General features: G+C 37.0%; 1 protein-coding gene across 5 annotated transcripts in view; it reads right to left on the bottom strand.

Moving 5' to 3' along the window:
* EML4 (EMAP like 4) overlaps positions 1–14518 on the bottom strand; it is a 156308-nt gene that overhangs the window by 50888 nt on the left and 90902 nt on the right. For 4 of the 5 annotated variants that reach the window (XM_044261678.1, XM_044261677.1, XM_044261676.1 and 1 more), the window contains one exon: positions 1183–1306. In XM_044261678.1, the coding sequence (XP_044117613.1) occupies positions 1183–1306 (124 nt within the window). Of the gene's footprint in view, positions 1–1182; positions 1307–13355; positions 13381–14518 lie in introns of those variants that run through there. The other variant, XM_044261679.1, reaches the window with a different exon arrangement.

Here is a 14518-nt window from a genome sequence, read left to right on the forward strand (position 1 = left end):
CATGGACACCAAGGGGCATGAGAAAAGTATAAAGAAAACAGGAATGCATCAGAGCTAGGAAACTCAAGTCCTGTCACTATCCAAGGTGCAATCCCGAGTTTTTAACGTGCATAAATCCTAGTTTCCTCATTCCCCAGACAAATACATATTGAGTTCCTAACATGTGTCAGGCACAGACTGAACATACAGTTCTGAACAAAACAGAGGCCTGTGTCCCTGAAGATTATGCTCTCTCAAAGATGACTAAAACAAAAATCAAAAATATCATTAGAAATTGTGGAAAGAAAAGTAACAGTATCCCAGGAAAAAGCATAGAAGGAACACCTAATTTAAATGGAGAGAAAGTGAGGAGAAGCATCAAACGAAGCACTGAGAAAATGACATTTGTGCTTGACCTAACTAATGAGTAAGACAGCCAGGCACAGTTCAGCAGGCAGAGTGTTTATTAAAAAGTTGTACAGAATTACAGGATCGGTGAGTTCTCCCAAGGTAATTTCTACAGAAATGAGGGAATGAATCAAAGGGTAGGGGAAAGAGTGTAGAGGAGCATGGAGGCAGAAAACAAGAGTTCAAACTACTAGCTCCATTCTGCTTCATGAAGTTTCTCAAAGGTTCAAAGAGAAAAATTTCTAGGTGAAATTAAGGGAGCTCTTTTATATAGTCATTTTTTACAAAGTCTGGCTGAGAATTCTGGAATTAGAATCAATCATATTAATTTGAGCTTGTAATAAAATAATTTACATTATTTCACAAGTTATAAAATGCTTAACTGATGTTTCCTTATTTAATTCTTACAAAAGCTCAGTAAAGTAGGAGTTATTAACCTCTTTTTATATGGGAAGTAAGGTTCATTGGGGATGGCAGAGCTGAGACTCAAACACTAGTCTTCCCATTCCAGTCCAATGCCTTCTCTACCACACTACAAGTAGCTGCCACGATGTTCACACAGTACCGCTTGTCCTATCCAAAGATATGAATTTGGGTGGTTTTAAATTGCTAAGAGCAAAATATATATAATATATGAAAGATGAGAAGTAACATCTCTTTACTTTCTCAAGTGGTTGTGATATTACATTTATTATTTTTTTGTATAAAGATAATTTTGATAGAGGTTAGGTAAATGAATTTTTCTTAAACTAAAGACAAAGCAAACAAAGTTGCTGTCACAGTAGAGAAGGATACACCCACTCCAGTTTCAGCTTCTCAGGAGGCAGTTCTGTTCTGATGTCATCATAGTTTTCAACATCAGAAGGAATGAACATTGTAATTGGCCGACCTCGCATAAACATTTTAACATATTCTCCTTCTGTTGAAACACAAGACAAAAGTTAAGTCAATTTTCTGAATAATCATAGCAAAGTGGATTACTATGGTGATAGAGTAAGAACAAGACAAAAAATAGCTAGTTCATAGTTCTATTCTTATTATACATAATTATTTTTATATAAAGACCTTGTCTAAACATTGCAGGAAAAACTACTGGTCATTTCCTTAAATGAGAATAACTATTTTCACAATTAAACTAAACTAAACTAAACTAAACAAGAAGGCCAGGAAAGCTGAGGTAGAAAATGGGAAAAAAAATTATAATGAAAGTTTACCTAACAATTGAAAATAAGAAACAGATTATCAGGGCAGACAACAATCATGTCTACCACAATACTTCATCAATCTACTGATTTTTTAAAAAAAGATTTTATTTTTTGAGAGAGAGAGAGAGAGAGTGAACAAGCACACAAGCAAGCACGAGTGCAGGTAGGGGCAGAGAGAGAAGCATGTTCCCTGCTGAGCAGAGAGCCCAGGGCAGGACTTGATCCTGGAACATTGGGATCATGAACTGAGCTGAAGGCAGATGCTTAACCGATTGAGCCGCTCACACGCACCAACCTACTGATGTTTAATGAGACATACAAAAAACACGGCCTGAGACTACACCATGAGGAGAGGAGTCATAAAGCATCGTAAGTCAGGATGTGGAGAGAGAACAAGAGCTCTGCCACATATAGTGAGTACAGCTAGAAGGAAAAGAAGACCAACTTCCCTCACTTCACGAATGTGCCAACAATCAGGGTTGGGTCTAAACTATTTTTTAAAATATTTTATTTATTTATTTGACAGAGACAGAGTGAGAAAGGAAACACCAGCTGGGGTAGGGGGAGACAGAGAAGCAGACTTCCCGCCAAGGAGGGAGCCCAATGCAGGGCTTGATCCCAGGACTCTGGGATCACGACCTGAGCCAAAGGAGATGCTTAACTGACTGAACCACTCAGGTGCCCCGGGTCTAAACAATTTAATTCAATTACAATACACTAACGGTTTTTAAGACAGTGCTAGGAAATTTTTTTTTTTTAATTAGCAGTATAGGTTCCAAAACAGCTCTTATTTACATAAAGCAATAGTTGTTTATAAGATCTGCAACAATCTAAAACTAAAGATGCTAAAGTCTAAAATCAGTATTTATTGTGTACCTTTTATAAAACGAAAAAAACCTTCCCTGAATAGATGAGACTACCTCTTGAAAACAAAAACCAAAAAACAACACCCATTCTCCATCCCAGCGTCCCAATGACCAACATATAGCTAAGTATAGTAGATGGTGACAGTGATGGTAAAATGGCCACACGAAAACCTAAACAGGAAGGAGAAAGTAAGGGACCTGAGTACAAAAGGATAGCATGTGTCCAGCAATTACGAACTTGTTTGGCAGGATATGAAAAAACAGCAGAAAGAGACTGAAAATGTGGATATCAACCATAGGCTGATACAACTCTAGGGCCTCTAATAATGACCTAAGCTACCAAGAATAAGAATATATAATAATTCAATAGTTTTTATAATGAGAACCATGGAAGAAGGAAAGATAAATTACTTGATGAATGTATGCAAGTATTTGTGCTTATTATGGGTGAGAAGTTCAAGTTATTTTTATTATTATTACTCACTTGTGTTTGGCCTCACGGTTAGATCTAAGAACAGGCTAAGACCTCCCACGCCACAGTTTTCACACCACATGATACAGGTCTTTATTACTTCTGAACCTAAGAGTGGGCTCTCCTTCCTGATGATTTTTACCATTGCTGGACTTGATGAGAACTAAATGATTACCAGCTGCAACTATTTCTTTTCTGCAATCATCTTTATCGGCATCTTCTTGTCCCTTTTTTGTATAGTTTACTTTCTTATCATCATCAGTTTGTTATAAAATTTCCCTCGTAGTTTTTTTTTTTTTTTAAGAATATAAATTCTTGGGGTCCCTGGTTGGCTTAATAGTAGAACATGTGACTCTCGATCTTGGGGTTGTAAATTTAAGCCCCACACTGGTGTAGAGATTACTTGAAAATAAAATCTTTAAAAATGTATATATAAATTCTTAGAGGCAGATATCCTGTCCATTGGAATTTCCCGTAGGATCTTTGATCAAAGGCGTGTGTCATAAATGTTTTCTGGATGAAAAAATAAAACTATTAGCAGATGTTTCTACCACTTAGTTGAGATTAGATGTCCAGCCAAAGGAACGGATTTAGAACAGCATTATCAAAGAAAACAAAAGTTCTCCTTTGCTAACAGAGACAGCTCAGAATACCATATTGCTTCTTCTGTCAATTATTCTTTACCCTTAGCAGCAAAAGCAACTAAGTAAAAGCAACTATCTAGTGCTTTCTAAAGAAACTATCTAGTGCTTGTCAACTTTTCTAATATAAAAATGGCAAAGCATGTCAGGATGAAAATGTTTTCTCTCCCTGGAAGCTGGCAATACATATGTTGAGGGCCAAATACATAAGCTAGGAACCATGAATAATTCCTAAGATTGAGGGAAGCAATCCATTATAGTGGAAAGAACATGAGCGTTTGGGAAAAGAATGATCAAGATGTAAATTCCAGCTTTACTAATGACTAGCCGTGGACTCCAGCCTAGGTTTCCTAATACACAAAATGACACTAGCTACTTACCACCTGCAATTATGACTCATTGAATAAGACGTCACACTGTAAGGGGTAATATGAGGTCCTCAACAAGTATTTATTCCCTTCCCTTTGAGAATGATTTGTACCATTCTGGACCTTGTCTAGGAACTGCTTACAATATGTGATTTAACACACTATAATATCTCTTCATAATCTTTAAATTGACTGTCCACAGAAGAGTATGTATAGGCAAACAAGCTAGAATTCTCATTCTATCATGTACACTTTTTTAAAAAAGTATTTACTTGGGAGTGAGAGAGAGCAGAGAGAGAAAGAGAGCACATGGTGGTGGGTAGGAGAAAGGGGAAGGGAGAGGGAGAAGCAGGCTTCCCGTTCAGCAGGGGACCCTACATGACGAGAGCCTAAGGCAGGTGCTTCACTGACTGAGCCATCCAGATGCTCCTATCATGTACACTTTAAAACAGGGGTCACAAATTGACTTACCTACTGGCCCACACAGAAAATGCAAATGAGAGCAGTAAAAGAATACAGGATGACTGATTGGGACTCTGGGACCACTGGCACACCCCATGCTCGTCAGGGAGGCAGTAGCTACTTTAAGTCCATGAAACATGTGGGTCTGGTATTGCTAGATATTCCCATTTTTTAAAAAGAGAAATGGGAAATCTATAGTTTATTGTTATATCTCCCGATTCTTAAATATCTAGTCCCCGTGGGGAAAAAGGGGGAAATACCATGTGAAAACATAACCTTTGGCCTGCATACTGCAGTCTGTGAACTGTTGTGTTGTGTTTTGTTTTGTTCTTAATAAAGAATACAGTCTTTACCTTGGGAATCAGATAAAATACAGTCAAAGAAGAGTCTCTTTTCTCCTCAACCACTGTTGAGTATATATTCTCACTGCAAACTTGCTCTTGAGACTGTCAGACTTCTGGACCTTAGAAAGGATTTTACAGTCCATTTATCTGTTTTACCCCAATGCTACCTTCTAGCCTTTCTCACTGTAAAACTACAGTACCACAAAAGTCAAGAAGGGATGGTCCATGGGACCAAGGAAGATTATGAGATCAGTTATATTTTTCTGGTGCTCCAGAACAACAAGCAGAGGAAAAGAAATTACTATACTATCATGATAATTAGTAAACACAGTATAGAGCTTTTCATTATTCAGCAATGAAGCCGCTTTTTAGTGAAATGTAATTAATCTCAACATTTTATTTCTTACTTGGCACTGTGAAAATTCCTTGGACTGAGTGGGAGGCTATACAGTATAGTGGACAGAATACAAGATTTGTGATCAAGTCAGACCTTGGTTTGAACTCCAACTTTACCACTTTCAAGTTTACGCCAACAAAAAAAAATTTTTTTTAAAGAGGGAGGAAGGGAGGAGGGGTGGAGAGAGAAGGAGAATCTCAAGCAGGCTCCATGCCCAGCATGGTCACAACCCTAAGATCATGACCTGGGCCAAAATTAAGAGTTGGACACTTAATCAACTGAGGCACCTAGTGCCCCTAAATAAATCTAATCAATGACAGCTTAATTATAAAAGAAGAAACTCTGTGAGATGCTGTTGATAAAAATACTACAATCAATACCGAAATACCATTAGTTTGTTCCTCTAGACACATATAATGTTGGAACTCATAGAAATTTGAGAGTTCACCTAGTCCAACCCTCTACTTTTAGAGAAGGGGAAACCAAGGCTCAGAGAGGTCAACTGAGTTTTTAGACTGTGTTCTAAAATTGTTTATGATTCAGGGCGCCTGGGTGGCTCAGTGGGTTAAGCCGCTGCCTTCGGCTCAGGTCATGATCTCGGGGTCCTGGGATCGAGCCCCGCGTTAGGCTCTCTGCTCAGCAGGAAGCCTGCTTCTCTCTCTCTCTGCCTGCCTCTCTGTCTACTTGTGTTCTCTCTGTCAAATAAATAAATCTTTAAAAATAAATAAATAAAAATATATATATAAATAAAAATAAATAAAATTGTTTATGATTCAGAACTTGTGAAACATTTTTATTCTAAAACTATGTTTTAGATCTGCAGCATTCAAAACAATAGCCACTGGTTCTGAACACTTAGAATGTGGCTAGTCTGAATTGAGATATGCTATAATTGTACAATACAGATTTTTAAGTCTTAGTATTAAAAAAAGGGAAAATACATCAATGACTTTTTTGTACTGATCACACACTGAAATGATATTCTGGATATACTGGGCTAAATATATTAAGCTTACTCTTACTTGTTTCTTTTTATTTTTTAAAATGTGGCTACTAGAACATTTTAAATGACATATGTATTATATATTATATTTCTATTGGATAGTACTATTCAGACACTACTAAGGTCCTCAAAAGTCCAATTACTAGACAATACAGCTTACTTATAATCCAAATAGAAGCTTGTGCTTTGTACCCCAAGAGTAGAAAATCAGAAAGTACAAAAGGCAAAGAAGGTATTTCTGTTCTATTATCTTTGGGAAGAGTGAATGCTAGGCAGAAATATTTAATTTTCTTTTACTCTTTTTTTTTTTTTTAAAGATTTATTTATTTGTTTGACAGACAGAGATCGCAATTAGGCAGAGAGGCAGGCAGAGGCGACAGGGGAGCAGGCTCCCTGCTGAGCAGAGAGCTCGATGTGGGGCTCGATACCAGGACCCTGAGATCATGACATGAGCCGAAAACAGAGGCTTTAACCCACTGAGCCACCCAGTTCCCCCCATTTTTTTTTTTTTTGAGAGAGAGAGAGAGGTGAGCTTGCGCAAACAAGAAGAGCAGAGGGCGAGGGAGAGAAAAGCTCAAGCAGACTCCACACGGAGCTCGGAGCCTGGAAGCATGGCTTGATCCCACCACCCACCGAGCTCATGACTGAGCCCAGGACCTGAACCACAAGAGTCAGATGCTTAACAGGCTGAGCCACCCTAGGCTGAGCCCCTAGGCAGAAATTTGAAACACTTGATGTTAATACTTTCCTTCCTTTGTCCTTCTCACTGCTGGTACTTCTCCTTTGGTCTACTCTTGTTAATTCAATCTTCCACTTTAGCATCTCCCCTAGGCTGCCCTATCCTGCAAAGTGCTCCAAACTGCAAAATGACCTTCATACTCCTTAATCCAAATTTGTTGGGACAGTTGTCTAAGGTGTTCTGAGAAAAGCACTATTGCTGAAATTATTCCAACAGATATAAATAACTAGTTACTAAAGTTACTTATTTAAGTAAACTCTATCCCTAACACGGGCCTTAAACTCAGACCCCAAGATCAAGAGCTACATGCTCTAACAACTTAGACAGGTATCCCAAAGAAACGTACCCCAAAGAAAGGTAAAGTGGAGAAAGAAGTTAGTACCCGGCAAACTCTGCTCTAAGATCAGTTCCTCTAGTGCTTTTTTTCCCCACAGCTTTCTCCCTTTTGGAGAGTAAACAAACAAACAACCTAAAGGCTTTCAAAGGCAACAGCAGAGCTTTAGGGTTCTGGATTATGACTATACTAATTTGTATAATGGGTACTGCCTATAGAAAACCTTCTGAACGTCTAGAATCCTTAAAGTTTAACACATCTTTCTCCCCAAAAGTTTCCACTTTAGATATCCACTTTTATTTGTATTTTACAATCTTTACAACTAAAGAGCCCTCGCAACTCGCTGAAAATTGGAATTTAAATTTTATATGTAACAATAATGTAGTGGAGTGTGATGCTATCTAGTTCCATCAAACAGGAAATTGGAGAATCTTAATTTAGTTTGAGCTTTTACCAGTTCCATTCCCCAAAACCATGGAGCCCAAGAATAGGAGATTAAACAGAAGGTTAGAAATACTGACTTTAATTTTGTAGTACAAAGTGACAAAGAGCATTTTAGGTAGGCTAAAATCTTTTCATAAAAAGAAATTCTCCAAAGATTTCAAGTCCTAATGCTCAAGTTATATCGTAATAATAATTTCAGATTTCAAAATCCAATGTAATCTGTAAGAATCTTTGGACTTTGAATAAGTAACTTGATTTGTACAATAAAGTCTAAATTTCACCCCTTTCCAAAGGTCTAGCTATAAAAATAGATAAAATGTAGATCCCCAAATAAAAAAGGGGGTGTAAATTTAGAAGGATATAATCTAACCCTATCTTGCAGATTAAAAAATTCTTAGTTGGGGTGCTTGCCAAATAGTACATAGTTTTACTTGCTAGGACAAGAACCCAGGTCTGAAAAATATGACCGAGTAGTAAAATGCTACCTTAATTTTCTTGGTTCTGTAGGCAGACTTCTACTGGCTGGTAAGTTTTACTGAATTCTTAATTACATAGGGGCAGGGCTGGGGGGTGGAGGTGAGGGTACACAACACCAAGGTATTAAAGAAGTAAACCTAGCCCCTTAGGAGCTTACACAGAGACATAACCAAGTCTTAGGTAACTGCTAATGAACTCTTAAATGACAGTAATAAGCCCACCTGAAGTTACTTTCCTGAATCTAAATCTCCTTTAATCAAATTTCTCTTTGTTATTTTGTTTACAACTCTGCCATCAAATCACTTCAAGATAATCATATATGGGCATTTGCTTAAGCATTTTGGATTCTTTTTACTCATCCTAAAAAAGGTTTTCTTTGGGAAAAGATGGGAACAAAGTCTAGTCCAACAATGAGACACATATAACTTCTAAAAGACTTGTTGCGATATTGCTGAAAACCTTTTTGAATTAAGTAAAATATGGCTGTTATGGTTGTATTTTAAAAATTGCCTCAAATCACTCAACTCACTTATATCCCCAGGAGAAGTTATTTTAAGCACTAAGTTAGAGTTTTTTAAAAATTTTACCTGAATATATCAAGTTGGATTTAATTTTTTAAAAATAAATTCAAAAGAGAAACTTCAGCTAGAGCAAACTCCAGCTTTTTTAAAAAAAAGAGTTATTTATTTTAAAGATTTGTTTATTTATTTATTTATTTATTTATTTGATGGATCACAAAGAGAGAGAGAGGAGGAAGCAGACTTCCTGCTGAGCAGAGAGCCTGATTTGGGGCTCAATCCCAGGACCCTGGGATCATGACCTGAGCCGAAAGCAGAGGCCCCAACCCACTGAGCCACCCAGGTGCCCCAAGAGTTACTTATTTTAGAGAGGGAGAGCACGAGCACAAGTGGTGGGAGGGGCAAAGGGAGCAACTCTTCAAGTGGATGCACTGAGCATGGAGGCCAAGGTGGGGACCTAAAGCGGGGGAGGGAGGCTAGACCCATGAGATCAAGGGGTAAGCCAAAACCAAGAGTCCAAAGTTCAATCAACTGAGCCACCCAGATGCCCTACCTCTAGCTCTTTTTCTTTTTTAAAAGATTTTATTTATTTCAGAGAGAAAGCGAGCGCACGTGAGAGCACGTGAGGGGAGGAGCAGAGGAAAAGGGACAAGCAGACTCTACGCCGAGCGAAGTGCCAGACACAGGGCTTGATGTTATTATGACCTAAGCTGAAATCAAGATCGATGCTTAACCAACTGAGACACGAGGCACCCCTCTTTTTCAATTAACTGTAATAGAAAGAGAACCAGCAGGTCACAAGGGAACAATAAAAACCTATATACGAAATTCTAATTAAAGAGAGGCTTCACCTTTACTTTTAATGTTCTATTAATTAATTAATTAATTAAAGATTTATCTGAGATAGAGAACAAGCACAAGGGGGAGGGGCAGAGGGAGAAAGAATCACAAGCAGACGTGGTGTGGAGCTGTGGAGCCCGATGCAGGGTTCAATCTCAGGACCCTGAGAACACGACTTGAGCCCAAACTAAGAGTCAAAACTACAAGTCGGACACTTAACCAACTGCACCACCCAGGTACCCTATGTTTTATTTAAAAACAACCTGAGTTAAAGCAAAATGTAAAGATTAAATAAATCTGGGTCTTTAGTACACATGTGCTTGCTATATTATTTGTACATATTTTTAGAAATATTAAAATATTTCAGTCTTTTAAAAATTAAAAGCTTTATTAAAGTAAATAATCAACAATATTTTTGGTAAAACTGTTCCTTGGAAAACCAATTCCACAGTTTAGGAACATGGCAAGTGATTTGCTATGGTTCTTTCTGCAGCTTTAGTATATATCACTGATAAACTGTACCTCTTTTCTGCTAAGCCTAATCACAAGTTTCAGAATTCTTTTCGAAGTGCTTCAGGAAAACAGTAACAAATGACAGAGTAAGAAACACATACAGAGTCTAATTGCCATTTCTGGACAGAGTGGATTTTTTACTATGCTAACTCATTTAACTGGCAAGCTTGAGGAATGGAGATTTTTCTGATTAATTGCATTTTTCCAGTTAAGATTTTTTTAAAAAGCTTATGCCTGTGGCTTGTGAAAATACAGTACAGATGAAGTCTTTAACCAGAATAAAATAAATATGCACAAGATAAGGATGTTCTGTTATGAAATGTCATATTCTCCATGTCCGAAGGGGACAGGCTGGACTTTTTTTTTAACTGAAGATAAGAAAAAGAGGATGGCAGGAACTCATATTCTTTTTTTTTTAAAGATTTTCTTTATTTACTTGACAGAGATCACAAGTAGGCAGAGAGGCAGACGAGAGAGAAGGGAAAGCAGGCTCTCTGCTCAGCAGAGAGCCCCATGTGAGGCTCGATCCCAGGACCCTGAGATCATGACCTGAGCTGAAAGCAAAGGTTTAACCCACTTGAGCCACCCAGGTGCCCCAGGAACACATATTCTTAAAAGTTGCGATTGTTTACATTAAAAAAATAATAATAATGGGACAACCTTTAAACATATTTTAATCTAGAAGACTGCTAACAACAACATCAAGAAATAAGAAATCTCGGCTTCATAGGACTTACAAAAAAAAAAAAAGGAAATTTCCCAAAGAGAAACCCTATCAGTTTCATTTTAAAATACAGAGAATTCATGGACAAAGCCCAGACTCGTAGGGATACAAGTAATGTTTATGTTGCACATTTAAAATGATTCAGTATCTAAATTTCTGAAGTGAGTATATTTTTTGGAAGTATAATACCCAGTTTCCTGCCTTTTCTGCCCGTTCACACTAGAACAGACTTAAAGCTAGCATACTTCTTCCTAAATTTGGGAACTGCAAAGTTTTGGATACCATCTTAGTAACAACAGGGATAAATTCTATCTATAGCTCAGTTAAAGGCTTTTGGCTTTTTTAGTTTGTTTCAAACTGCATACCCTCTTAGGAGGTATATACTCCCTCCCAGTAGGTAACACAACAAAGACAGTGTCAGTAGATCACTGCTACCCTTTATATTCTTATAGACAAACTCTAGCTGTTCTTTCAGATACGATGATGCTCAGTTTACAGAGGTGTGATCAGGTTTGGACGAAACATACCTGCAGCCAACACGGCAGAAAACAACACATGGCATGAACAAAAGACGTAAATTAAAAGCAAGTTAGTTAAGGTATGGAGAGCTGTCTTCCATTTTCTATTTGCTGCAGGAAAGGGTTTTAAAAATTTATTAAGAGACTCTTCGTGACATCTAATCTAAGCCTTATGTATGTGAGGAAACTGAGGTCCAAGGTCTCAGAATCATAGGGAAAACTTTATTCCCAGATGAACAATACTTTTTTTCCCTATAACTTCCTTTGGCAAATTCCCAACTCATGCTCATAATTTCAGTTATTGAGGATTCTGGTTCTTTAAACTTTGTGTGGTGCAGGTCATTTCACCCCTAACTATGTCTCAACTTCTTATTCTTGGACTCTTTCTGCCATAACACTTTACTTCCCCTTCCTAAGTGAGGTGCCTAATGAAGCTTCTGTTACTTAGAATGAATCTGTATTTAATAAATGAAATGATTAACAAATAGAAAATTGTATGTACACTATAATCAATGACCTCTTTGCTGTCCCTTAACACAGCAAGAAAGCTCTCACCTCACGGCTTGTGTACTTTTAGTTTTCTCTATTCATGAAGTTCTTTTCTCCAGATATCCATATATTTTACTCATGTCCTGTAGGTGGTTCAATGTCACTTCATCAGAAATGTCTTCCCTAACCACTCTATGTAAAATAGCAATTCTCTACTCTTCTCATTCTTTCTCAATATATATTACCTCCTGACACATTAAATATTATTTTTTTCTTATTATGTAGAATATAAGTTCCACAGAGTGCAGACTGTCACTGCTATATCCCCAAGTGCTTAAGAGCAGGGGCTGACAAAATAAGCACTCAATAAATATTTGTTATGAAGAGTGAATGTTCAAAATGTGTATCTGATAAAGAATAATAAACATATCAGAACAATAACGGCTGTCAAAATAACAATATTAGTCAGGTTTGTTTTCCCCTTTCTCCAATTTTGTAAACGAGTTTAGTATTTTCAGATTATTTTAACAACTGTTTTGGCTACACCAAATTACTTCCATGTTTTACACAGCATGTATTTCAAAATGACTTTTAATGACTTTTAAAGTATTTTTCACCTATAGTCATTTTTAGACAGCTATCATGAGACACTTCTCAATTCTTTAAGATATTATAATAACTGCTCTCTCATCTAAACACACCTATAGTTCTTGCATTGATCTAGTAGTTAAGCAAGAATGCATCTAAGATTAGAGCCATAAGGCAACACTGTGAAAGGAAGTAAGAGTGCTATTTGAGGACTGATGATTTTTCCTCAATTAAGCAGTGGCGATCTGAGTCATTCAGGCTCTCAACATGACCAGACTAATTAACTATGTACTAATTCTAAACAATGCTACAAGATGCTACAAGAGAAAAAGGATTTAAGATTATTTAAGTTTGGGAAAAAACCCAGTAACATGCAATAATTTGAAGACATTCAGGTTCTCCTCTAGAAAGGAGGACATATGACACTTATTTTCCATATTAAAAAAAATGTAATCTACTTGATTACCCTAAGGATGAGTTTATAAACTGTATACTAATTTTATTATAAAATCTGTCAGATAGTTACCTATTTTTTACAACAGATAATTTTATAAAAGGTGCTTATAGTCCCCAAAGTTAGCTCCAAAAACTTGATCAGTAACTTCTCAAATGAATAGTACTATATTAGAACCTAACCACTACATCTAACAATGAATAACCCTATAAGAAAACTTATTCACAGTTTAACCTGATGTGCTAAGTCTTTCTCTTGCAGTCGGAGAAGAATCCAAAAGAACTAGGGAGAAAAGTAATGAAATGAGATTTATGTTTCAGTATCTGAGTGTAGGTAAAGACTGAACTCAGTAAGAGTCTCTTTTTGGTGATATAAGCTGTCCTTCTCTCCATACCTAGCCTCAGACTGTCCTGTGTACAACCATTTCACTCCACCTCCTCTTGCTTTCAACTATAGTTCTCTCCTTCTACCTAAGTACTGATCAAAATATGCAGTTTTATAGCTCTTCTTGTACTCTGCTGTGGCTGAAGGATACAGGCCCTTCAGGCCAAGCTTTTTCTGCTACCACTCACCTAAATGTACCAAATGTAAATAGTCTTCTTCCCAAATCAAAGCAGATGGCTTGGAGCAAGTCATACTGGTCATTGTCAAAAAAGAGCTAAAGAAATTAATAAATCATATTTTTAAAAGATTGTCCAAAAATGATATTTTTGATTAATAACTAGAGTATAAGAAAATGTGGTGTAAAATATGCCATGCAAAACGAATACAAACTTTAAAAATTTATCTACAACTTATATTAAATAAAGATAATCTATTTAACAGTTATGTTTTCATCTTACTCCACACGTCTGAGTGTTCACATATATCAATAATTAAATTTTATTTGGGTACTATGTCCCAGGTACTACATTTTTTTTTTAAGATTTTATTTATTTATTTAACAGAGAAAGATCCCAAGTAGGCAGAGAAGCAGGCAGAGAGAGAAGAGGAAGCAGGCAGAGAGAAGAGGAAGCGGGCTCCCTGCTGAGTGCACAGCCTGATGTGGGGCTCGATCCCAGGACCCTGGGATCATGACCTGAGCTAAAGGCAGAGGCTTTAATCCACTTAGCCACCCAGGTGCTATATTTTATCTTTAATTTTTATATTAACTCTGTGAGGATTTATGATTGTCTCAATAATAAGAAAATGAAGACTTATGGTAAAATAACCTGCTCGAGGTTACACAGCTAAGTAAATGGTAGAACTGGTCTATGGACTCCAAAATACATGTTTAAACACTGATACTACGTTGTGTACTACCCTTCTCTACAGGTGGATTAAGTCTTATAGAAGCTGAAAAATCAAAATTCGTACTCTTTTCCACACATCTCCTCCACCTCAAATGTTCCCCATTTTACCAAGTTGCTCAAGCTATTCTTCATAGACAGATCTCATTGTTCCTGATCTCCCATACTCTACCTATCTCATCTCTTAAACCATCTAGAACCCATCTACCAAGTCTCAACTACCTCACAAGCTGAAACACAAAAGAGTTTTCTATGAGGGTACACTCTAGTGACAGAGTCTATATCCAGACAGAATATAGCAGGTTAAACTGGAAAAATAATAGACTCATATTCCAAAAATAAGGCTTCATGCAAGCAACACTTGATATTATTAAATTCTAACACGTGGGACAATCTTTCTGAGTTAAAATTCTTTTAACAGAATTTATTTTCCTATAACCTTTTCC

This window comes from Neovison vison, chromosome 8, assembly GCF_020171115.1.
Source record: "Neovison vison isolate M4711 chromosome 8, ASM_NN_V1, whole genome shotgun sequence".
NCBI lineage: Eukaryota > Metazoa > Chordata > Mammalia > Carnivora > Mustelidae > Neogale > Neogale vison.